At 36.3% G+C, this 26,908-nt stretch overlaps 2 protein-coding genes across 2 annotated transcripts; both read left to right on the forward strand.

Annotated features, from left to right (window-relative positions):
* The first annotated feature begins 686 nt into the window (after window positions 1-686).
* LOC138313626 (neuralized-like protein 2) lies at window positions 687-6,190 on the forward strand. Its single transcript, XM_069253982.1, has 3 exons — window positions 687-844; window positions 3,193-3,890; window positions 4,611-6,190. The coding sequence occupies exons 2-3, from the start codon at window positions 3,206-3,208 to the stop codon at window positions 4,724-4,726; spliced, it is 801 nt and encodes a 266-aa protein (XP_069110083.1). The 5' UTR covers window positions 687-844; window positions 3,193-3,205; the 3' UTR covers window positions 4,727-6,190.
* A 5,938-nt stretch (window positions 6,191-12,128) lies between these two features.
* Window positions 12,129-26,192, forward strand: LOC138313627 (cytoplasmic tRNA 2-thiolation protein 2-like; the record flags this gene model as incomplete). The annotated part of the gene is made up of 10 exons (XM_069253983.1): window positions 12,129-12,307; window positions 13,010-13,084; window positions 14,097-14,235; window positions 14,484-14,544; window positions 15,001-15,113; window positions 15,656-15,849; window positions 16,336-16,471; window positions 17,388-17,434; window positions 17,771-17,852; window positions 26,101-26,192. Coding segments are annotated over exons 1-10 (995 nt in total), but the record flags the coding sequence as incomplete, so codon positions are not given.
* Window positions 26,193-26,908: the final 716 nt, after the last annotated feature.

Below are 26,908 nucleotides of genomic sequence, written 5' to 3' on the forward strand. Positions count from 1 at the left end.
AAGAGGTAGGTATTTGACATTGATGACGATTTAAAATTTAGTCAATAAAGGTTTCTTCTGATAGAACACACTACCATCCTGATTTTCACAAACAATGTCACAAAATTCGTCTGTGATCATACTTGTTCATATGCGATGGCGAGAATTGGTACCCGGCGAGAACTGGTCGCTTGTTTAGGGATCAACTAGGCCTATAGCTATACCCGATTATCCATACCCGATACATGTAATAGAACTAAGGGGCCATAACTCCACGAAATATTGTCCCAAAATGCATTTATGTAATTCTTCACTTTAGAAAGAAAATAATAATAACTGCGATAACTCAACCCGTCATAACAAACCACACGTGAATTAAATTTTACACAAACCGAAACTAGACAATCGAGATTTACCTTTACTGTCTGGTCACTTGAACAAGTAGCCATGCGATTTCCATGAAAGTCGTATGAAACATCATGAATAAGATCTTTGTGTTCCGCTGGAATTTGCCTTGTTACAAACATGATGTTTGTATACAGATATAATGTCAAACAATTTTTTTAAATGTCACAAAAGCTTTCAAGTTCAGCATCACACGTTTGGTTCTTCCATCTTCGCGGCCCTTCAGCTCTCGTAATGCAACCGAGTTATTGATTGGTTGTTGTGTTACGTCTCATCCAATCATGTGATGTTTAAGGAAACACTTCTGGAAGGAAAACGGAAGCACTTGCTGAAGACCGAAGAAGGACTTAGATCATATTTTTTTGTATAGCAAATCTTTATTGGCGGACCGAAAGTCCTTTCAGAAAATAGGCATAGAACATGCTATTTTGCTGATAAACATTCATTTTGTAATCGATAGGTAAGTTTTAACAACAATATACACTAATACACTGCTTATTGCAGTCTGATAAATGTAACAGTTGTAAGTTGCAGTGTTGTTTGGTCCAGTTTACGCAGGAGTTACAGTTAGGCCTAGCATATGAATATAAAAAATACCCACTATCAGTAATATCAGTAACATATATGATATGTTTTTCTCATAATTTGGGCTAGCCATAATTTGTAATATAAACATAACAATACCACCTATGGGATATATTATTAAATTGTCTATTTTGTCTGCATGAGAAACTTGGCCTGTGTTGCCTTTATGATCACTGTACACAGTTTGTCAATGGATTAAATATTTCTAAATCTATGCTATAATGATAACCTTCATCTAGTTGAAGATTATGTCTTGAAATAGCTATAAGATGTACGACAAAAGTAGCAGGTGTTGGAGAAAGAAAGAGAAATTATAAAAGATTTTTAGAAAAATTTTAAGTTTATGGTTCAATTTATGGAGGATACTATTGTTTGTGGCAGAGTCTGAGACTGTTCCAGTTGCTAATGGTCCTTTGAAAAAATCATTTTCGTGTCTTTATTCAGTCCTTTGTTTGTCATAAGAATAGCTCTACAGAGCTAATGTTATTTCATTGTATGTATACGACACTAAATAAAACTTCTTAAAATACAGATCCTTATTATCACTATGTTTGATAAGAGGATCTGTCTCAGAAAATCCCATTAGGGGTCATGTCCAGGTGACCTTTTGAAATGACCAATCAAATTACTGCTTGCAAATTTTTGACAGTGAATATCAGGAGAAGAAATAGTTGGAAAAAACAGTCAGAATTAATTATGTTCGTGTACGTGGTCATCTCGCCCAAAGAGCACAACAGAGCTAATATTGCATATGTATACCAAGGCGAAATGATGTCTTCAATTGATGTAGCAAGGTGTAGAAACTACATTTGATCTGAAGTCATCCTCGATACTCCAGGGGTTCTGATCACTTACAATCTCTACACCCCTGGACTATGCGCTATCTCATTTTAAAAATGAAGGCCAGCAAAAATTCTTTTGAACACGAGAGAGAGAGAGCAACGCCCAGTTTCAAAGCCACACAGTCAACCACAGCGTACTGTTATACGGCTCTTTTGATGTACATCACAAGACTGAATTACCTGTTGCCTCCAGTTTTACTATGATATTGAGTCCAGAAGTGTAGAGATAGTAAGTGATTGGAACCCCTGGAGTATCCAGGATGATCTGAAGTACACGTGTGGTGTAAAGGTCATCTGGACTTGACCCCTTATGGGATATTGTCAGACCCTCTATTGAACGGAGTATTTTAATCAGATTGATGCAACTCCAATGATGTTAGAGGTTAGCACAACGAGATACATACTTTGTAACATTGCGCCGTGTGACCTCTAAAGAGCACAGCCATTGATTCCTGTTGCTGGGCCACAGCTGATGAAAACGGTATAAAATGTATTAAAAGTCACATTTATATACATATGTATTGCAAAAATTTTCCAAAAAATTAGTCCAAGAAGCTGTGATTAATGCATTTCTTAAAACATTCATCATATTTTCACTTGTATTGACCGCCATTTTTAATTTGAATAGGAATATTGAGGATTTATGAAAATTAAGAGTTATTTAAACATGTACACAAAACAAGCGGAACAAAGTAAGCCTCATTTCCATTATGCATATCGCTGACAGTGGAATTGAGCACATAGACTTGATACAATTTAACAAGGATTTAGCAATATATGGCATGAGTGGTGTCATACAAAATCATTAGCAGGAATGGATTAATATGTAATCATCAAGTAGTCAGTAATTGGTTATACATGTATGTCCTGCTATTTGAATAGTTTTTGAAATGTTTAAACCCAGTGACAAATAATCGGTCGCTGACATCAGCATGGCAGACATACTGATCTTTTATGAGGTTGCATATATAGGTATATCCAACCAATGTAATCAGGGTGGAATAATACCTCATACATGTGTAGGTGTAGGTAACAGGAGCCTGGAATATAATGCTAATGTAAAAATATGAAAAATAGAGGGGCTGTACATATGTTCAACTTTCAAACACTGAAGCAGTAAGTTATAACTCAATTTCCAAAAGAAACAAAATAAAAAGATAACATGCATGGTACTTATAATTTCAGTCGTTGAATTTGAATTCAAGGTAATTACCATGTGAACTATAGGCCTCAAAAAAGGAGAGGGAGATACTTATAAAGTGATATTGGTGCTTTCATAATAAAATAATTGGTTTAAATGCAATAGTTGATGACTTTCTATCTATATAATATATTCATTCTATCCGCTATGAACTAAATATTTTATTTCTCATATTTACAGAAATGACAACAAGATGCCAGTGACAAAATTCCACCCCTACCATGGACAAAACATTCGTCTCCTCCATGACAACATGGTTGCTTATAGGGAGACCAGTTTTGCACATGCCCTGACCTTTAGTGAGAAAGCCTTAAAGCCTGGAGAAATATTTCTAGTAGAGATTGAGAAAAATGAATTAGGATGGAGTGGACATATGAGAATAGGTTTAACTCAATTTGACCCGAGTTGTAAGTTTGAACTTCCACAATATGCATTACCAGATCTCCAAAATATGGGAAAGTCCTGGATTTTTGCTGTGACAAAGTCCCACAATAAGGTGGTGTATTCCGAGTCTGGAGACTCGGACAGTTTGGACCGGGAGATTCATCAGTCTGTGTTAGGGGATGCGGAGGTGATACACACGCCGCAAGGCTCTTTCAGTAGGAGTCTACTGCTCCCACTACGGAAACTCCTGTCAAATAGTTATGATAATAATGTTAGTACATCTTCCTCGGAAAGTGCTCTTCCAACAGACATTGGTAGTAGGATTGGAATCATGTACCGGGTGGTGGGAGAGACAGCAGAGATGAGATTTATCATTAATGGGGAAGATCAGGGACCTTGTGCAAGAAATATTCCCCATCAAGGGGGACCACTTTATGCAGTAGTAGATGTCTATGGTACAACAAAACAAGTGAGGATTATACAATTGTATTGTGGTGAGTATATTAATATCTTTAGAGGGCGTATTTTCACTTGTGCATCTCAAATTGCATCCTCGATACTCCAAGGGTGCCAATCACTTACGATCTCTACACCCCTGGACTATCTCATAGTAAAACTGGAGGCAACAGAACAGAACAGGTAATTGAGTCCTTTGAAGTACATCAAAACAGCTGTATAATGGTACACTGTGTGGCTATGATGTTCAGCATCACTCTCTCTGTAGTCTTAAAAGGAAATATTTGCTGGACTGTGATTGGTCTGAATTTTCCGCTGAGCTGCCTTCAATTTTACTATGAGATAGTACAGGGCTATAGAGATCGTAAGTGATCAGAACCCCTGGAGTATCGAGGATGCTCAAATTGGTATATCCAAGAAAATGGTAAGACATCTTCATCTCATAATTGATCTTTGACACAAAAGGATTCTTAACATATATATTTCAAAAATATTTCGGCACATTTGACAGTGCTGATGTTCATGAAACCGTATAGCCTTGCTACAATATTCATAATCAATTCCCTACTGGATGAAATACATGATTACAAGCTCAACCTAGCTAGGTTTAGTACTAAACATACCACAGTCTTGATTATGACTGACATTAAGCTGAGAAGTTCTACATCATATTTGTAGTGAGTGATATTGATCATTCATACCAAAACATTATACTGTAAACAATTGTATTAATTTGTGACATCAATTTTTCTTTGCAGTGTCATCACTTCAAAATGCATGCAGAGACCGAATTCTTCAATTGACCAAGGAAGAAGATGTTACCAGTCTACCCTTGCCAATGAAACTGAAGCAATTTCTGCGATATGAACTATAGCACTATATATACCTTATACAACATCTGTCTTACAGATTGTCGTGTGATATTATAAATCTGTTATATTTATGTATGATTTATATGTACAGCATTGCGATAAGTTGCCTTGAATATCCATTTTCTTTGGAAAGGTAATATAAGAATAATCAGAGAGAAAAAGAAATTTGCAGAAAGCCAAGGCTCCAGCTTTTTTACTAAATATATGACTACATGTCATTATGGTATGGTAGTTTTCATGTGACTCTTGTTATGAAAATTAACATATAAATCTAGTACTTGAAATTGTTTTGGAAGTTATGGTGAGTGGAGTATTTACGGAAAAATAATAACTTTTGGACTCGAAAAATTTTAACCCTCGTTTTACAGTTACATTTTAAAAATATACATGTTTATGGGGTTCATAAAACTTGTAGATATTGACATGTACACAATACCAAAAGATTTTGCAGGAAGGTAGCAATTGATTATCGGTATATTTCAAACTTTTAAGTCTATGCTCCTTTGGTACACGATACACTGCTGGCTACTGTAAATTTAGCTGGAGTCTCCTCTAGCTGTATAGAAGTTAAAGGCATATGTGACATTTTGTTGTAATTTTCTTTTTATTTGCTGAAATTTGTATTTGATTTTTTTTTTTTTCTATATTGTGTGCATTTGTATTTAACATAGAAATTAATTAAATGATTTTGCAAAATTGAGAAAAAAACATTGATCAACTGTCAGGTAAGTTGAGATAACACATATAAGTACTAATATCTCTTTACAAATACACTTTGTCTACTAAAATGATTATTGTGTTGCTATCATCAATATCTAGGCAGAGATTCTTGGTAGTAATTTATAAGTATATTTAAATATGAGATGATTTTCTTAGATTACATACATAAACAATAAACGTTACTATATTCTAGACTATAGACTACAAAATATGTACTTAATTAATACAAGAAAGGGTAAAGAATGGTCACTTCAAATATCAAGACACCCACCTCCAAGATCAGTTTGCCTGGGTACATTTTATTACATCTAAACTACAGCGTTTTCAGCTAAATTATTTGATAAAGCTGTTAATTTACGAGCTGGTGGATTTGAATTTTAGTTTTTCTTGTGTTTTGAAGTAAAGTGGTACGAAAGCTTAAGAGAGACAGTGATCTGTAAAGAAGAATTGGAGTTCAAGGACATTTATCAAAATATTTGTTTCTGGTTGGATGGTAGGTGTATGTAATGGATGAATGATTTTGTAGGATATGATTTACAAAAAAAATCATCAGTACAGACCTAAGAGCCGTCGGTACCCAGTGGTACATAACACCAGTAGTGTGTGTGTTGTAAGTGTGGACTGACAAATGAGTGTGTGAAAGTAGTGTGATTCAGATCACCTGTGGGACAGATCCCACAGTATAATACCATCTATATATAATTATAAATACCATGTAATGATTCAGTAAAAGTAGTCAAAGACATTACCATTGTTCTGTTTATCTTTTATACAACAAAAAATGTATTGAGTTTCCTATAGATGCCACCAATCAACCTGATCAGAACAATTACATTCCTTGTTTCAACACAACCCAGATTTTAGTAACTCCTTAAAAGCTTGTTAAATATTCACCCCATCACTTGAGGACATGAGGTTTGGCCCAGGGCACCAATGTAGGACCAGGACATCTGAACACATGGATGCTTTACCGATTAAGCTACCTGAATGCTGTGACTATGATCATTTGAGTATATTTTGTATATGCCAAATAAGACACTGAATGTCTTTTAAGCATGCATTAATGTTTCAGATTAAATACAAGTCTGATATATGATATTTACTTCCCTTCCTTTCCCTGTGTCAGCTACTAATAGAACATTTATAAATTATTGTTAGCTGGTCCTGAATTTCACTAAATCAAAGAGACAATATGTTATGGTTGTGATTCATAACAAAGCATTTATCTAGCACAAAATGTAAGTGTATTATTTTTATTTTTGTTAGAAATCATATACCCCATACTTTTTCATTATTTAAAGAATGCAAAATTAACTATCAAAATATGTTAACAATCTTATTTTATACATTTTTATAAGGTCAGGATGACCTATTGTCATCGTGTTTTGTCCGTCGTCGTGCGCCGTCCTCCGTGCGTGTGCGTAAAACTATTTATACAACAAGAGGCCCATGGGCCTTAACGGTCATCTGACTCATGGCACAAAACAACAAAGTCACAGTATAAAGTATTGGTTAACGATTAATATAAACAATACAAGGAACTCCTTAGTTGAATATGTAAGTTTCTGAAAAAGGTACATGTCATTTGTTGAACAAACTTGGTAGCCCTTCATCCAAATATGGTCGAAACCCATTCAAGGATTAATATAAGGAGGAGTCAGATTTTAAAGCCAAATTTCAGCAAAGCTCCCATTTTGGACCCCGGTCATACTATCCCCATGGGTCTTACCTCGGTCCTTTATAAAATATGATTGTCCTTACCTAAAGTTCCCCCTTCTGAATCAATTAAAACCACACTATAGACCAATTTTCATTAAGATCGGAGACTGAAACCTTAAAACAGGAAGTGGGCCAGCGGCCATCTTGGAATACCAAAATCTTTACGAAAATGTTTGCATGTTGTTCGGCATCAATTAAAACCCCTATAAACCAATTTTCATTGAGATAGGAGACTGAAACCTTAAAACAGGAAGTGAGCCAGCTAAAATTAAGAAAATTTGCCCTTTTGGGGCCCCACCCCTCAGTTCCTAGGGTTCAGACCAGACTCATTTATATAAAAATATAATTGTGTTTCCCCAATGATGCTTCACACCAAATATGGATAAAATTCCTCCAAGGATGGAGGAGGAGTAGGATTTTAAAGCTAAAATTAAGAAAATTTCCCCATTTGGGGCCCCCCACCCCTCAGCCCCTAGGGGTCGGACCAGGCTCATTTGTAATATGATTGTCCTTCCCCAATGATGTTTCACAACAAATATGGATGAAATCCATCCAAGGATGAAGGAGGAGTAGGATTTTAAAGCTAAAATTAAGAAAATTTGCCCATTTGGGGCCCCCACCCCTCAGCGCCTAGGGGTTGGACAATGCTCATTTACATCAAATATGATTATCCTTCCCCAATAATGTTTTACACTAAATATAGATGAAATCCATCCAAGGATGAAGGAGGAGTAGGATTTTAAAGCTAAAATTAAGAAAATTTGCCCATTGGGGGCCCCACCCCTCAGCCCCAAGGGGTTGGACCACGCTCATTTATATAAAATATGATTGTCCGTCCCAAATAATGTTTCACACCAAATATGGATGAAATCCATCCAAGGATGAAGGAGAAGTAGGATTTTAAAGCTAAAATTAAGAAAATTTGCCTTTTTGGGGCCCTACCCCTCAGCCCCTAGGGGTCGGACCAGGCTCATTTATATAAAATATGATTGTCCATCCCAAATGATGTTTCACACCAAATATGGATGAAATCCATCCAAGGATGAAGGAGGAGTATAGGTTTTTAAAGCTAAAATTAAGAAAATTTGCCCTTTTGGGGCCCCACCATTCAGCCCCTAGTGGTCGGACCAAGCTCATTTATATAAAATATGATTGTCCTTCATCAATAATGTTTTTCACACCAAATATGGATGAAATCCATCCAAGGATGAAGGAGGAGTAGGATTTTAAAGCTTAAAATAAGAAAATTCGCCCTTTTGGGGCCCCACCCCTCAGCCCCTAGGGGTCACACCTATCTCAAATATATATAAAATATGAATGTCCTTACCTAATGATGTTTCACACCAAATATGGATGAAATCCATCCAAGGATGAAGGAGGAGTAGGATTTTAAAGCTAAAATTAAGAAAATTTGCCCTGTTGGGGCCCCCCACCCCTCAGCCCCTAGGGGTCGGACCAGGCTCATTTATATAAAACATGATTGTCCTTCCCCAATGATGTTTCAAACCAAATATGGATGAAATCCATCCAAGGATGAAGGAGGAGTAGGATTTTAAAGCTAAAATAAGAAAATTCGCCCTTTTGGGGCCCTACCCCTCAGCCCCTAGGGGTCACACCTATCTCAAATATATAAAATATGAATGTCCTTACCTAATGATGTTTCACACTAAATTCGGATGAAATCCATCCAAGGATGAAGGATAAGTAGGATTTTAAAGCTAAAATAAGAAAATTTGCCCTTTTGGGGCCCCACCCCTCAGCCCCTAGGGGTCGGACCAGGCTCATTTATATAAAATATGATTGTCCTTCCCTAATGAAGTTTCACACCAAATATGGATGAAATCCATCCAAGGATGAAGGAGGAGTAGGCTTTTAAAGCTAAAATAAGAAAATTTGCCCTTTTGGGGCCCCACCCCTCAGCCCCTAGGGGTCGGACCAGGCTCATTTATATAAAATATGATTGTCCTTCCCCAATGATGTTTCAAACCAAATATGGATGAAATCCATCCAAGGATGAAGGAGGAGTAGGATTTTAAAGCTAAAATTAAAAAAATTTGCCCTTTTGTGGCCTCGCCCCTCTGACCCTAGGGGTCGGACCAGGCTCATTTATATAAAATATGATTGTCCTTCCCTAATGAAGTTTCACACCAAATATGGATGAAATCCATCCAAGGATGAAGGAGGAGTAGGATTTTAAAGATAAAATTAAGAAAATTTGCCCTTTTGAGGCCCTGCCCCTCTGACCCTAGGGGTCGGACCAATCTCATTTATATAAAATATAATTGTCCTTCCCTAATGAAGTTTCACACCAAATATGGATGAAATCAACCCAAGGATGAAGGGGGAGTAGGATTTTAAAGCTTAAAATAAGAAAATTTGCCCTTTTGGTGCCCCACCCCTCAGCCCCTAGGGGTCGGACCAGGCTCATTTATATAAAATATGATTGTCCTTCCCTAATGATGCTTCAAACCAAATATGGATGAAATCCATCAAAGGATGAAGGAGGAGTAGGCTTTTGTATAAATAGTCTTACGCACGACGCACGACGCACGGCGCGCACGGCGCACGGCGGACGGCGCACGGCGCACGACGACGGACGAAACACGATGACAATAGGTCATCCTGACCTTCGGTCAGATGACCTAAAAACCTACTCCTCCTAAACCCTTGAGTGAATTACATCCATATTTGGTGTGAAATATCCTTGGGGAAAGACAATCATATTTTATATAAATGAGATAGGTCCGACCCCTAGGGGCAGAGGGGCGGGGCCCAAAAAGGACAAATTTTCTTAATTTAAGCTTTTAAATCCTACTCCTCCTTCATCCTTGGATGGATTTCATCCATATTTGGTGTGAAACATCATTGAGGAAGGACAATCATATTTTATATAAATGAGCCTGGTCCGACCCCTAGGGACTGAGGGGTGGGGCCCCAAAAGTGCAAATTTTCTTAATTTTAGCTTTAAAATCCTACTCCTCCTTCATCTTTGGATGGATTTCATCCATATCTGGTGTAAAACATCATTGGGGATGGACAATCATATTTTATATAAATGAGCCTGGTCAGACCCCTAGGGGCTGAGGGGTGGGGCCCCAAAAGGGCAAATTTTCTTAATTTTAGCTTTAAAATCCTACTCCTCCTTTATCCTTGGATGGATTTCATCCATATTTGGTGTGAAACATCATTTGGGAAGGAAAATCATATTTTATATAAATGAGTCTGGTCTGACCCCTAGGGGCTGAGGGGTGGGGCCCCAAAAGGGCAAATTTTCTTAATTTTAGCTGGCCTACTTCCTGTTTTCAGGTTTCGGTCTCCGATCTCAATGAAAATTGGTCTATAGGGGTTTTAATTGATGCCGAACAACATGCAAACATTTTCGTAAAGATTTTTGGTATTCCAAGATGGCCGCTGGCCCACTTCCTGTTTTAAGGTTTCAGTCTCCGATCTCAATGAAAATTGGTCTATAGGGGTTTTAATTGATACCAAACAACATGAAAACATTTTCGTAAAGATTTTGGTATTCCAAGATGGCCACTGGCCCACTTCCTGTTTTCAGGTTTCAGTCTCCGATCTCAATGAAAATTGGTCTATTGGGGTTTTAATTGATTCAGAAGGGGGAACTTTAGTTGAGGACAATCATATTTTATAAAGGACCGAGCTAAGACCCATGGGGATAGTACGGTGGAGGTCCAAAATGGGAGCTTTGCTGAAATTTGGCTTTAAAATCTGACTCCTCATATTAATCCTTGAATGGGTTACAACCATATATGGATAAAGGGCTACCAAGTTTGTTCAACAAATGACATTTACCTATTTCAGAAACTTACATATTCAACTAAGGAGTTCCTTGTGTTGTTTATATTAATCGTTAACCAATACTTCATATTGTGACTTTGTTGTTTTGTGCCATGAGTTAGATGACCATTAAGGCCCATGGGCCTCTTGTTGTAGTTTTATTAAAAAAAATAAGAAGCCGTTTTAGTTATTATATATAGGTATGTACACACCAGGTTTAGGAAAAAAACACCAAGCAATGTATGGTTAGTACATGGAAACTAAAATTTGAAACCCAGAGGTCAGGTGGAAAGCTAGTGGTATATATACACTATGTATGTCGACCAGAACTCCTTAATTCCTCAGCTTCTGCATCCTTGATACTCCAGGATTTGCTCATCATCGATACTCCAAGGGTTCCGATCACTTACGATCTTTACACCCCTGGACTGTCTCATTGAAATTGAAGGCAGCTCAGCAAAAAACATTTGACCAATCACAGGCCAGCAAAGATTACCTGTTTTTTTCTGTTGCCTCCAGTTTTACTATGAGATAGTCCAAGGATGTAGAGATCGTAAGTATCGAGGATGGGGGTTGCTATCATTGTTGTAGTATACATGTACATCCCTACGTTTATCTATTTCAGCACACAAAAAAACCCACTATGTAACCCCCTCCCCCCACACCGCTACGCTGTAATACCAATAATCGTCTCTATTGATGGATGGTATAACAATAAAGAAGAAGAAGTTTAATGCAAAAATTATTATTTTGTTATACATAAAAAAATAATTTCATAACTACATTCTTAAAGTGGTCAACTTTGGTAAAACTTGTATATAAAAGAAATAATATTTCATGGGTTTAGCTAAAGGTATAGAATAAATTTAATTTTTCATTTCAGCAAATTTTACTTTGCATGAAAACATATGGATTGGATAATAAATTTGGAATAAATTTAGCATGCCCAGCTGTTTTTTAGTGTTATTTAAAAAGTACAATATGTATTATTTATTACATCCCATGGAATTACATTCTTTTTGAGTATCTTAACATTCTTGAAAGCTGGGCAAAATAATTAGTCGTTGCGTTTCCAATAATTTTAGCATGCCATATAGCAGCGGTTTAGTCTGTAGTGAATGCAAATATTGCACAGGCCCTTCAGGCCTGACACTAGTGACAGTCATCATCACCGAGGCGCTTGTAATACTTCGCCAAATGGGATTGCATGGGATTGCATGTGCGATCAGTCTATCTGTTCTAAATAACTATTAAACCATTTTAAAAGACTGGATCTGTCGCTGAGACGTCATGTGTAGTGTGCAAGATGGGGATTCGGAGGGTCCTTTACAGAAAGAAAGAATAGAGTAAGTTATTTGCGATAGTCACTCAAATCATGACGGCACGTCACCTGTTTTGACGGATTGTATGTTGATCGTATGCCTAGATATGTTGTCAGTTTTAGCCTAATATTGACTAGTGTCCTTGTTTTTATTATACCTATGATGTATAGTAGCTTCTAGACATACAAAACATGAATTGTCAGATGAAGGGCGTTTCATAACATCATCTGTTCTACTTATGATTCTTACATGTCATACACAGCTGTATTTACAACTGATCTACACTATTTGCAGTACTGTGCATATTATGGAATATTCAAGTAAACAATTGTACATAACAAAAGAAACTTCATTTTACACTTTTATAATATTAAACAGCCAAACACTGTATTATTTAAAATCATTTATGTATATATGAATTTTTATTTTCCTTATTTTGTGAGTGTTTTTGTCAATTTATTGATGTTGTAACAAATATATTGCAATGGTTGTGTAGCAGGATAGGAGAAAATTTAGCAGTCAGATGGGGACGAAATATTAGAACACTTGCGAGATACTTTACAAATTAAGCATGATTGAGTACAACATCACATATGCATGTACCTAACAATGTTAGAGGTATAGCACACTGAAACACTTTGGAAACTTAACAAATGTATGTTGTGCTGTGTCAACAGCATTTGTCGTTTTTATAAAACAAAAATGCAAATGTTTTGGTGCTTTCAGTCCTGGAAGAAAATGTATGAAGTGTCGCACAGAAAACGCTATCTTGATCACTCGAGTAAATGATGCCTTTTGCAGGTAAGATAAAAAAAATATGACAGTGCTGGAGAATGGCAGTTGTAGAGGTAGCTATAATGATTACCGACAACTACAAATATGGATAATCTGGTAAAATTCAAAGACAACAAAAAATCAGAGTGTCCTATTAGGATAAATAGAAGTAGGGACAATTATATAAATTTTGATTTATATCAAGGGACAATTAATTTCATATATTATGATTTATATAATAAATGAACAACTACCATTAAAAGTTGGTATATCCCAGCGTCCTGTTCCTAGTCAGTGTGTGTGGTGTGAAAAATAGGTCGCTCACCAACATGTATAGTGAGTACACATAAAAATGACATTGGTATAAGGGCTACATCTTGTTAGTCACGTACGTCATCCATAAATCCTCACCAAGAGTTACAGTAAAGTAACTTTCATTTTAGAACTAATGAAATTGCTGTTGCAGTATTGTATTTATCTTTTTATGTTTTTGTCTGAAAAGTAATTTTCTTTTATACCATGGCCAATTAGCTTCTTTTTGGTAGCTACATTATGCATTGCATTTGTACCTCAAGAGAATCAGGCTCGTATGCACGGCTAAGGCCTACAAATTATGCACTCTACCTGCTTTACCAAATAGCTAAACAGCATCAATATAGTTAACAATAATGTGGAATTTTCCAATATTTTCTACTTTCTTTTATAAGCTTATTAATTAAGGGATATCTGCTCGCGATGTAGAGCAATAATTTGCTTCTTGTGTTAGGAGTGAAAATATGCTTCACTGAATTGTCCCACAAATGGTAGCAAATTTAAACCTACTGCTTAACTTTCATTATATGTCGTATGTATCTTTGTGGTACATTTTTAATGCACCAAAAATCAACAAGAAAATTAACAGATGCTAGAAAATAAGTATTGAAGAGGTCATAACATATATCAATACCCCACAAAGATTAATTTAAAAACCAATGTATCTTTGAGATTAAGGTATTATGTATGCCAATGTTAGTATAATAATAATCTCTACTGTTCCCAGGGATTGTTTTATGGTCTATGTGACACATAAGTTCCGAGCAACAATTGGAAAGTCAAAGCTAGTGCGTGATGGAGAAAAAGTTTTGGTAGCCTTCTCCGGAGGGCCAGCATCAAGCTGCCTTCTTCATCTCATCACAGAGGTAAGAAACTGTTCATTGTGTATAACGCTTCAGTAAAGTAAATGTGATCTTTGGTATTAATTAATTGTTAAACATTGTAAGAATTTTACTCTGGTTCTGTTCTAGACCAACAGTAATATATCCTATGATTATATTACATTGTATAAGTTGAAAGATGAATCAATTTATATTCTATTTGAACTGAACTTTTCTTTCTTAATTGGAGAAATGCTTAATCATAAGTGATTATAAATTCATTTTTTTCACAGGGTTTGAGTCAAAGGGCCCACAAGAAATTACGCTTCTTACCAGGGTTAATCTTTATAGATGGTATGTTTATTATAAAATCCACATTATGGCAGTTGATTTAATTGAAAATACCAAAAGTTAACAGCAGATAAATATTTGTATATTTTTAAAGCTTTAACTTGTAGTTTTGGTTGATTATTGAATGAAGCAAATGATGGTCAAACTATAACAAATGATAACATATTCAACCCATTAAGTGTTCAGGTGCTAAAGATTGAAGCAAGTGAAATGGCACTACACGTTTTTTCGTATTTCAATCTACATTTAATTTGATGTTAATGAAATTTAGGGCTCAAATCTGAGAGGCATACTTTATGGATAGGGACACTTATTGGATTGAATACTCTAAATGCAGAGAGAACTCTGTCAATTTAATTGTTTAATGGTTAGATATTATTTTATCTGTAAGTATGATGTTTATTATATGGACTCAGTATTACATGTATAATTACCTAATTCTCTTGTTTGTGATTGTAGAGAGTTCTGTTTTGGGCGACCTAGTAGACAATGGAGGGGTGGCCGAGGTGAAAAAGATCGTCGAGTTAATGGCTGCTACCGGTTACCCTTGTCAGACGAGACATTTAGAAGAGGTGAGATATTGTAAAACAAGACCTGTTTTGTCATGAAAACTTTATTTCTTGTGTAATTGAAATGTATCTACTAATATGTATATTATCTCCCTTCCTACATCTGTTTAAAAACGATATTTCTTGTGTAATTGAAATGTATCTACTAATGTGTAGATTATTTCCCTTCCTAAATCAGTTTGAAAACGGTTATCTTGTGTTATTGAAGTGTATCTACTAATATGTAGATTATCTCCCTTCCTAAATCTGTTTAAAAACAATATTTCTTGTGTAATTGAAATGTATATAAATGTATATCTATACCTAAAACCACAACCAAAACCTGTATATTGAGACCCTGTTTACATAAATGTAGTTTGAAGTATAGTGTATTTTGTTGGCTCCAATCACAACAGTCATATATATATATATAAATTAACTTTTAGATTTGAATACTCAAACAAGTTCTGGTTTACCATGGTCCAATGATTTTCCATGGTTTAGTAATTTATACCAGTCTGCATGTAATCATGAAACGTCTTTGTAATTTTTGTTATAAATCTTAGGCTATATGTCTAAGCCAAAAAGGACAATTACCTGAAGTTGACCTGTCCACTTTGACTGAATCAGACCAGGCCAATGTCCAAGCTGCTGACCTTCACATCCAGGACAACCTTGACCGAGCAAGAGTTGAGATTAAATCATTGTTTGCCTCCATCAAGTCTCTCACTGCTAAAGAGGATATGCTCAATAGATTAAGGTAAATGTGAACTGTGAAATCTGTATTGGTCTTACTAGGGGATGGATACCTTGGATAATCCTAACGCATAAGCTGTAAATAGAACTAGAAACTCAGCATCATATTATCAAACACACACTCTGATTCCATCTATGTAGATCACTTACTACAAGAATGGTATGAAGATTTAGATGCAGTCTGCTTATGACCAATGATTGTCTTCTAAATTCTTAACATTGATGAAGGGAGGTACAGTTTTATATGGATCTATCTATCCTTCTGCATATTATTGTCCAAGTTGAATGTTTAAAGGTATTAAAATTATGTCACTGTTGCATATAAGCTTAAGACAGATTCGACTGTAAATGAAATACAACGTTTGGACTCTATCTCTTACATTATACACTATGTACTTTGTAGTGAATTTTTGATTGACCATATACAGTGTCAGGTGTCATTTCTAAGGTCATATGTTTTTAATAGTTCAAACAATTATTTGGCATGTAGACAAAGGCTTCTTATGGAAGTTGCCCAAGTTGAAGGTTATTCCAAGGTCATGACAGCTCACTGTGGTACACGACTTGCTGTCAATCTGCTGTCAGACATATCTCAGGGACGAGGAGCTCAAGTTGCCATGGATACTGTGAGTAAATGTCCTATAAATACATTTATCTACTTACCTTAGTATGTGCTCAGTATTAGTCCCCATCGACAACCGGTCCATTTATCAGACCTTGTCCATGCTCTATCGCCTATACTATAGAATTTTATATTTGGTAATACATAATTATGTAGGTCCAACTATGTGAGACGGTGTGTCATGTACCAAAACCTGAGAGCCATTTTCAATTTTATGGTTTGACTGGTTGGATCTAGTTGTTAGTCTATCAATACTCACACAGATCTGGTGATTTTATATTGCTTTCAGTTGAGCCATGATCAATAACTGCAAAAATAACTTAAGTATCTGGGACCTGTATTTGACCACAATTTCAAAAAAGCTTGTCTAGGCGCTCTCTCTATTACTGGCACTGAATCATAATTTGTATATGGGTCTATCTGAGTGCCTGAGTGAGAAAATTACAACCTTATGGCACACAAGCTCTTAATTTGTTATCTTGTTCATAGAAGGAAGAGGGCATAGTTTTCATGTATATGTATTTCAAACTTCTTTATAAACTGTTCTTAAATACTTAAGCTGAAGGATTGGTTAACTTAACCTATAGCAATCCATTATTTTTTTGTTCTACAATTTTTCCCAAATCAAAGGACTATAAGTTAGTTACATTTGATCTGAAGACCATCTTTTGCTATAGTTGATCAAAAAAGCATGGTCTTGGTCCTAAAGGGATGAGAGATGTGATCATAAAGGAAAGGCACACTAAACCCTCTTACATGGTTCTTTTACTCTAGAAATATGGTAATAAATAGAAGGTATTTTAAATGTTGGTTGTTGTGTCAACACTCAATACATTATGTAAATTAGAGGAGAGAGAGTTCCCCAGACCCTCTCACTACACTACATGGTTTATGCTGATGTAACTTTTTTTTGTTTTTAGGCGTTTTCTGACACCAGGTCTTCCGTCATGCTTGTGAGGCCTATCAGGTAAGAATCACACACAGGTTTCTTCATACCAATAGTTTAGGTATAGAAAGTTCTGTATGATACATCAATCAATCACTCCTTTTTCTTTCAATTTATATTGAAAGATAATGATGGTAAAAGTAGAAGTGTTGTAATTTAAAGATTGGTTTATTAAAAAAAAATCAGGATGCATGAAAACAAATTCTGCTTTGGCTAATTCATTCATTGTGACAAGAAGTAATTGAGTTATACACCGAAGAAGATCACTGTATCTGTCATGTTGACCTATGACCTATTTACAAAAATGCCCTACACAAACCTTGAGTGACATCTTCCATATGTTCTGTTACATTACAGGGATTTCAGTTCTAAGGAAGTGGCCATGTATAATTCTTTACACGGCGTAGAGTCTGTGTTCATACCAACTCTCACCACAAAGGTAAGTAGAAAGTTTGGGCTTCTCCCATATTCACATGGAAATCCTCTGGTTACTCGAGAAAGGAGAACTCTTTCTCCCATACCTGACAGGGTAATCCTGCGGTTGCTTGGGAAAAGATTAATAGAATCTTACATGGGTGTGTCAAGTGGACAGGGATATCTCAACCTGAGTGATAGATTTTGGCTGGTCAACTCGAAGCTTGCCGAGGGTTGACAGCCAAAAATCTTTCACTTGGGTTGAGATATCCCTGTCCACTTGACACACCCATGTTTGATTCTTTTTCTCCCATACTTATTTGAAAAAATATGAAAAAAAAACCGTTGCTTTCCAGTATTTTCTTTGCATCATGATCAAAGGAACGTTGTTATGCGTCAAAATTGATGACGTCATCGACAATGTACGCCGCGGCTATGCCACGTGTATTGATGACATCACGTTATCGTCTAGCGTGTGTGAGCTGTCTTACACTCCCCTGTGTAAGATAGAGTTATCTTTTCCCTAGCAACCACAGGATATACTTGTGAAGTATGGGAGAAAACTCTGTCTTTTACTGAGGTAGGGAAACGACAGGTCACATGCACTTGATAATGACCTCATCATTACATGCAGAGATTAGTATCTAAGACCCCATTAATTGTCAACACTATAAAAATAAATCCTAATTTGATTTTCAGTGTGAGTGTACTCGCTCTATTATTTTCCTTGTCGGGTGTAGAGTCTTTGTACATATGCTATAGGAGATTTCAGAAAAGATGGCGATGACGTCACACAAAGGTACATCCGGGCGCTCAAAGGTACAACTCCTATATCTGTACACATAAACATTGAGGGAACACAGCCGCTTGCGATGTTTGTTTACATTTTATTGTAATAAATAGTACGACAATCCGAGAACTATTGCGTTATTTACATTTCGAAAAGTGTAAATAAAAATATTTTACAATAATTTACAATTTTAAACATATGGTATTCATATATTTTACTCTGTTTATACTCCATTTTCGACCGCCACGAGAAAACACGGTCGCCATTACGTATAAACGTTGACAGATATATTGCAAATATCAATTTGAAATTACAAATTAAATTCAAAGTCACCCAAAATATAATTATAAGCAATTACTGTTTTCGAAGGGTTTCTTGATAAAACACCTTACGATGTGTGATTAGTACAAAATTAAACATTTGCTTTCGTAGATTACCCCAAGCCCACGGCAGCCATTACAGTACAACCGAGAACCCGAATTTCGTCCGTTTTCAGTGTCATAAAATTACGTATTCTGGTTAATATTTTTGTCATCAATTTTGGGATTTAGTTTATAACATACAAATGTGTCAGTTTGTAGGTTCATTATATCATATTTTTAAACAAAACTTTGAGTATTTAGGATTCTCGAAGCCGTGCGTAATGTATCCTGGTCGGCATTTACGTACAGTACTACGATCTGTAATTTATATCAATTTAAATGAAGTCTACCTAATATGTATTCAAATTATATAAAATTAATACCATTTCAATTGGAGACTTAACACAGCAGTCCATGGCATTAAAGCGGCTGAAAATGAAATATTAAAAATGAAATATGCAGCATGAAAACTGAACGATTTCACCATATATTATTTTTCGAGATCGGCAGCCATACATGTACGTGTACGTGTAACACAGTAGTTGATACAAGGGCATTCCATTAAAACAACATGTACATATTAAATAACGAAATATATATATCTTAAACAAGTACTTTTTTAGATAAAAGTGTTGGTAATCATTCATATGATTTATTTCCCCAACAATGCTGTGGCCTGCGGTTGTCATATAATAGCTATAGTCTTGGTCTAAAGTATGTACGAGTTACGTCCCTTGTATCGTAGTCTGTGTTATGTTGTATTGCTTACGTCATCAATAAAGGGGTTCTAAGAAATGGCTGCCTCAGTTATCCGTTAATAGCACATGGTGTCAGAAGAAACTACAAAAGATGGACAGGTTAAAGCCGCCCACTGAACTCCAATTTACGGGTAATGTGTCAGAAAACTGGCGAAGGTTCAAACAAGCCTATGATATATACGAGGTAGCCGCTAAAATTGATAAGGAGGATCAAAAGGTACGCGCTTTCAATTTTCTCCACGTGGCTGGCCCAGCAGCGCACGACGTATATAAAACGTTCGTCTTTGAACAAGAAGGAGATGATGCAAAGTTAGGCAAAATATGTCAACAATTTGAATCTTATTGTAATCCTAGAAAGAACATTACATATGAAAGGCACGTATTCTTCACTAGAAACATGAGAGAAGGGGAAAAGATCGATGCTTATGTCACAGACCTAAAAACAAAAGCAGCTACTTGTGAATTTTTCAACTCTTCAGGATAGCCTGATTAGAGATAGAATTATTTGTGGAATTAGAAACGTCCATTTGCGCGAAAGATTACTTCGAGAAAAGGACTTAACACTTGAGAAATGTGTAGAATTTTGTCGGGCATCAGAGGCAAGCAGTATGCAATTAAAAGAACTGGGAGAAACACAGGGGTCATCTAAAAGTATACATGGCATAAAGAATAAGCAAATATCTACAAAAAAGAGTCAGAAAGAACAGAAACCCCAACATTCTACTCAATCTAGTCAGAAAAGGGAACCAGACAAGCCAAAGAAAAGATTTAAATGTAAAAAATGTGGTCTTTCACATGCACCCAGAAACTGTCCGGCATATGGGAAATCATGCTTAAACTGTAATGGGATGAACCATTTCGCGAAAATGTGCAAAAAGCAAGTACATGCGCTAGATGAAGAAAGTGATGATGAATACCAAAACACACAGTTTGTAGGTATGGTACACAAAACCTGTAGTGAACCGGATACACAGACCAAAGACACAGAGTGGCATGTCAAAGTATGGATCAATGATCAAAAGGTAACACTTAAGATAGACACAGGAGCAACATGCAACGTCATTCCTGTAAACCTTGCACAACAGCTGAATATAAAGGGCATCAAAACAACAAGGACAAAACTTATGTCTTATTCTGGGCATAGCATTAAAACCGTAGGAAAGAAGGACATTGCTATGGAGTACAAAGGTAAATTCCATGTGGCAACATTCAACATTGTCAGGTCAAGATTCATGCCAGTCCTAGGTCTAGAAACTTGTGTAGAGATGGGTCTCATACAACGACTAAATGCTATACAAACTGGTAGAGACAACAATGAAGTCACAAACAACAATCAACAAACACCTGTTGAAAAGTACAAACATTTATTCTCAGGACTAGGTTGTCTACCTGGAGAATATAAGATTAAGGTTAATGAGAGCATCCCAGCTGTAGTAAATCCTCCAAGGAAGATTCCGCACATGCTTTCACAACAAGTAAAACAAGAGCTTCAACGGATGGAAGAACAAGGTATAATAACAAAAGTAACAAAACCTACAAAATGGGTGAACTCTATTGTTGTTGTTAGGAAGCCCAACGGCTCTGTAAGATTGTGTTTAGACCCACGAGACTTAAACAAAGCGGTGAAACGCGAGCACTTCCCTATGAAGACTGTCGAGGAGGTGGCCGCTAAGCTAGGAGATGCTAAGTTGTTCACTAAACTTGATGCATCACAAGGATTTTTCCACATAAAGCTGGCAGAAGAAAGCACGTGGTTAACGACGTTTAATACCCCATTTGGGCGTTACAAATTTGAACGTTTACCTTTCGGCATCAACGCAGCCAGTGAGGTATTCCAGAGAGAAACAAGTCAGATTTTTGAAGATATTCCAGGATGTGACGTCATAGTAGATGACATTTTGCTTTGGGGAAAGAACGAAGATGAGTTAAACAAAACACTCGAAGTTGTTCTCCAAAGGGCCGATGAGGTAAATCTAAGATTTAATGAAGAGAAGTGCAAGTTCAATCAAACTGAAATAGACTACGTCGGTCATACGTTTGGAGCAGATGGTCTGAAACCAAATAAAGACAGAATTGAGGCAATACTCAACATGCCCGAGCCAACAGATGTGAAGAGTCTACAGAGACTGCTGGGAATGGTGAATTATCTACAAAAGTTTATACCAGATTTGGCAACTGTTAATGCTCCATTCCATGAACTACTCAAGAAAGATGTGTGTTGGCACTGGGATCATAAGCACCAGCAAGCGCTTGAACACTTGAAAAGACTCATTTCCCAAGCCCCTGTGCTACAGTACTATAATCAGGATGAGGAAATTACAATATCTGTTGACGCATCTTCCACAGGATTGGGAGGTTGTCTGTGCAGGGAGGCAAACCAATAGCATTCGCATCAAGATCCCTCAGTTCGGCAGAAAGGAATTACGCTCAGATAGAAAAGGAAATGCTTGCCATTGTATTTGGAGCAACCAAGTTCCATCAATACATCTACGGTAAAGAGACTATATATGTACAAACAGACCATAAGCCATTGGAGAGTCTGTTCAAGAAACCTCTTATCCAGGCTCCACAAAGGATACAGAGAATGATGCTCAAGCTCCAAAAATACAACCTAAGTGTGTATTACGTACCAGGGAAAGAGCTACACATAGCTGACGCGTTAAGCCGAGCACCGTTAAGGGATCAGCCAGATACAGAAGAATTCAAAATACATACATTTGTTAGTATCTCAACAGAGAAAACAGATGAATTAGTGGAAGAAGTAGATAAGGATCCAATATTGTCAAGAGTAAAGCACCACGTGACATATGGATGGCCGGAAACCAAGGCAGATGTTTCCAAAGATCTGGATGTGTATTGGAATATTCGTGATGAGCTCAATTTATGTGATGGTCTCCTCATGAAAGGTGATAGGATAGTGACTCCGAAGTCACTAATTAGTGAAATGATGAATAAGGTCCACGCTGGACACATGGGAATCACAAAGTGTCTAGAGTTAGCAAAGTCCAGTCTTTTCTGGGTAGGAATGTCAAAGGACATTCAGAGCAAAGTTGAAAATTGTGAAATATGTCAGAAACACAGGAATTATCAGCAAAAGGAACCAATTGTGCAGGATGAAATTCCTGATAGGCCATGGGAAAAGTTAGCAAGTGATATATTCTATCTTGGCAGTGATAAATACATGATTTTGGCTGATTACTACTCAAAGTATTTTGAGGTGTCCAATATTCCTAATGTTACAAGTTGTACAGTGATACAATACATGAAGTCACACTTTGCGCGCCATGGCATTCCTGAAATTCTGAGGACGGACAATGGTCCAGAATATTCATCAGGTGAATTCCAAGCATTCATGAATGAGTACAACATCAAACATGTTACCTCTTCACCAAGATATCCGCAGAGCAATGGATTTGCGGAGAGAACCGTTCAAACTGCAAAAAGGCTTATAAAAAAGGCAAGGGAGGATAATCGTGATCCTGAAATAGCTTTATTAGAACTGAGAAACACACCGGTCTCTGGTGTAGGACTCTCACCAGTCGAAATACTGATGGGACGGAAAACAAAATCTACTATTCCTATCAAAAGATCTTTGCTGAAGCCTAGAGACAAATCTCACAAGATGATACAAAGAAACCTGGAAGAAAACCAACAAAAACAGAAGAAGAATTACAACATTGGTGTCAAAGAAATGTCTAGAATTCAACCCAACGAGCATGTAAGGATGCATACAGGGAGGACGTGGACACCAGCCAAGTGTATAGGTTATGATAACACACCAAGGTCATACATTCTAAAGAGTGAAGGTCGAACCTATAGGAGGAACAGGAGAGACATTCTGAAAACTCGCGAGAACTTTTGTGATGAACAATTTTACCAACATCCGTACGCGTACACACACATTCCTGAAGCACCAACTCCATCTTCAGTGCTTAACGAGACATTACCAAGAGAACGCGAAACCAATCAACAGGAACCACTTCCAATGAAAACTAAAGTAACAAACAAAGACACTTCGCGATCGCTTACTATGGATACATCGATATCCAAGGAACTAACACCAAATGACAAAGGTGAACAAAAAACAAGTCGAGTGAGTGGTAGGGCAATAATCAAACCAAAACGCTATGAGAACTAGATAATGCCCATGACTTGTGCCAAATTTGTGTTCGAACATTTGTTAAAGTGTTTGATATTGTTCGTGAAATATATGTGAGACAATGGTTAATTGGTATTTCAAATTTCAAGTATTTTCTATATTTGACTGTTTAAAGTATTTTAATGATTAAAAATAAGAAACAAGGTAATTTGCAGTATACTAACAAGATTTATTCAATAATTTCAAATATGAAGTAATTATATAATAAGCAAACTACTATATTGATGATCTGCAGAAGTAATACATTCATTTTTCAACATTTGATATATAAGGTAAATTTGGAAGGGAGATGTCATATAATAGCTATAGTCTTGGTCTAAAGTATGTACGAGTTACGTCCCTTGTATCGTAGTCTGTGTTATGTTGTATTGCTTACGTCATCAATAAAGGGGTTCTAAGAAATGGCTGCCTCAGTTATCCGTTAATAGCACAGCGGTGATCTACCAGCGATGAAGCCATACACGAGCGGCCGTGGTCTGGTCAGGTGGTTCACGTTTTGTTTATTCATGTTTTAACAGAAACATGATACATTGAAATAAATCATTTATTCATAAACACCTTTTTCACAACCTCAATTTATACGTATGAACAAAATCGGGAACGTGTGATGGCCCGGCAGCGCTTCGATAGGTGGCTTTGACACTAAATCTACACTTGTTATATTTAGCAATAAACAAATGAAAATATAAAAATGTTAACATCCGTAACATGTGAAACAATAAGAAACCATTTCAAAATCAGAATTTGCAAGTATGAAAGTATAAACTTTTGTCAAAGTATCGATTATGAAGCAGGGATGTACGTATCTGTTATTGTTTTTATCAGTCGCCATACTGTGTTTGTACCTTTGAGGACCCGGATGTAAACTTTCTGTGACGTCACGCCATCTTTTCTGAAATCTCCTATATGCTCAGATTCCAACTGCTCAAGCGATACCGGAAGTCGGTGTCTCATACTGTTTAATAGATTTCGCCGTGATTTTAGAGAATTCAACCTTTCAAAAACATATATATCAAGACATACTTGTCAGCGATAATCTACCATAAATTAAGAACAGTGACATTACACAGTGTTAAACGCATTTGTTTTGTGTAAACTTCAAGCAGCGTATCATACAAACTCTGGCATCGCTCACGATATTCTTAGCATCTGATCAACTTTGGAAACTTCCGGAACAATACAATGCAAATCAGGTTTAAATAGTCAATAAAAGAAAGTGACGAAACGGATAACTTTTAGTACATGCCATATATTTAACTTATTTCGTATCATCCTAGGACCTAGGTGTACGTTCCACTATCGCTTACTAAATCCTGTGACTACAGTCCACATTTGCTGCAGTTCTAAGTAATATTTCTAAAATCACACATCCTTGCGTAAGAGAAACAAAAAAATGACAATATAAAATATCAGTCTGGGTGTCTGAGCTCTAGATTTTATGTACTCAAAAAAGGCATTCAAGCATGGCATATATATTAGTCACTACATGCACAGAGACTGGACAGTGTTCTAGCAAACAACTTTTTTGAACAGCAAATCAAGTCTTTCGTATCAATATCTATATAATAATAAAGACACTTCTATATAACAAAGAACACACTTAACAAAGTTCAAAGGTTTTTCACATTTATGGTTCTGATGAAGTAAAGGAAAGTATTTATTACAATACACCAAGGGCGTAAACCATCTCCTTGCTATAGTCCCAAGGATAATGAGCGAAAGTGGTACATACACGGGGGACACCTGTTGCCGAGGATGATTTCATACTGGAAATTTAGGTCAGTAAGTAGTAAGCAAGCACTTAATGTCTAACAGACATATTTTCTAGTCATTGAATATTGGAGGGATATCTCAACCCTTGTGAAAGATTTTGGCCGCCAACCCTCGGCAAGCCTTGAGTTGACCAGCCAAAAATCTTTCACTTGGATTGAGATATCCTTGTCCACTTGGCAGACCCATGTAAGATTTTATTATTCTTACACAAGGCATGGGCATAACAGTGTTCACAGACATTAACAATTTAGTGACATCAACTATATGTGTAATATATCCTTAGTTTACATCATTGACAAATACTGATCCATCCTGAATTGACTTGAGGATGACATAATGTAAGTAAATTTGAACAAATAAAATATTCTTTTCTTTCTTTAAATCTACCAATGTGAGTGATATCCTTACTAGTTGTTTCTGGAAACTTTTAGACTTCCGAGGGATCCAGCATTGAGCACCTGACAGAGGCATTTGTGACTGGACTACAGGCAGACTACCCTTCCACTGTCAGCAATATCATGAGGTATGTCAGTTCACATTGGATCATTTAACTTAAAGTAACATATTTTAGTAGTTAATAGATGAAGAATCTGAACTTATTAAATACATGTAGTTTAAGTAATTCTAAAGTAGAAAAATTGTTTTTATTTTCAATATATATATACAAATCATAAAAAAAGATTGTTGAGATATATTTTTAATCCGACTTGAGTTCAAAATATATTTGAACATTCTATAGGTAAAAATTTCCACCAATTTTATAAATTTTAACTAAATTTTAAGGGACGGGCGAGAAATTAAGTACAGAGAAGAAGGGATGGCAGTCGCTGTGTGTTGTGTGAGGTAAACACTCCTACATATCTATTGTAAATTGGATTAATCTATATTGCTAGTATTACATTGGTTCATTGTAGCACCTATTTCAATATAATATTGCATATACAACTAGTGAAATCATCAATGCAATAATCAGAAAAATCAGATATCATCAACCAAATGGGTGTTAGGTCACCTGAGACAAAGCCTCAAGATAACTATATTATATATTCTAATCGCCTATTGTCCGTTGTCGTCCGTCATATGTCTGTAAACAATTTACATTTTCTACTTCTTCTCTACAACTGCTGAAGCAATTTCAATGAAATTTTGCACAAATCTTCTAATGCATAAGGCCAATCAAAATTGTGAATTATATGGTCCCCACCCCCCAGGCGGCTATGAGAGGGGCACAGAAGGGGT

Source organism: Argopecten irradians, unplaced genomic scaffold (assembly GCF_041381155.1).
Source record: "Argopecten irradians isolate NY unplaced genomic scaffold, Ai_NY scaffold_0787, whole genome shotgun sequence".
In the NCBI taxonomy this organism is placed as follows: Eukaryota; Metazoa; Mollusca; class Bivalvia; order Pectinida; family Pectinidae; genus Argopecten; species Argopecten irradians.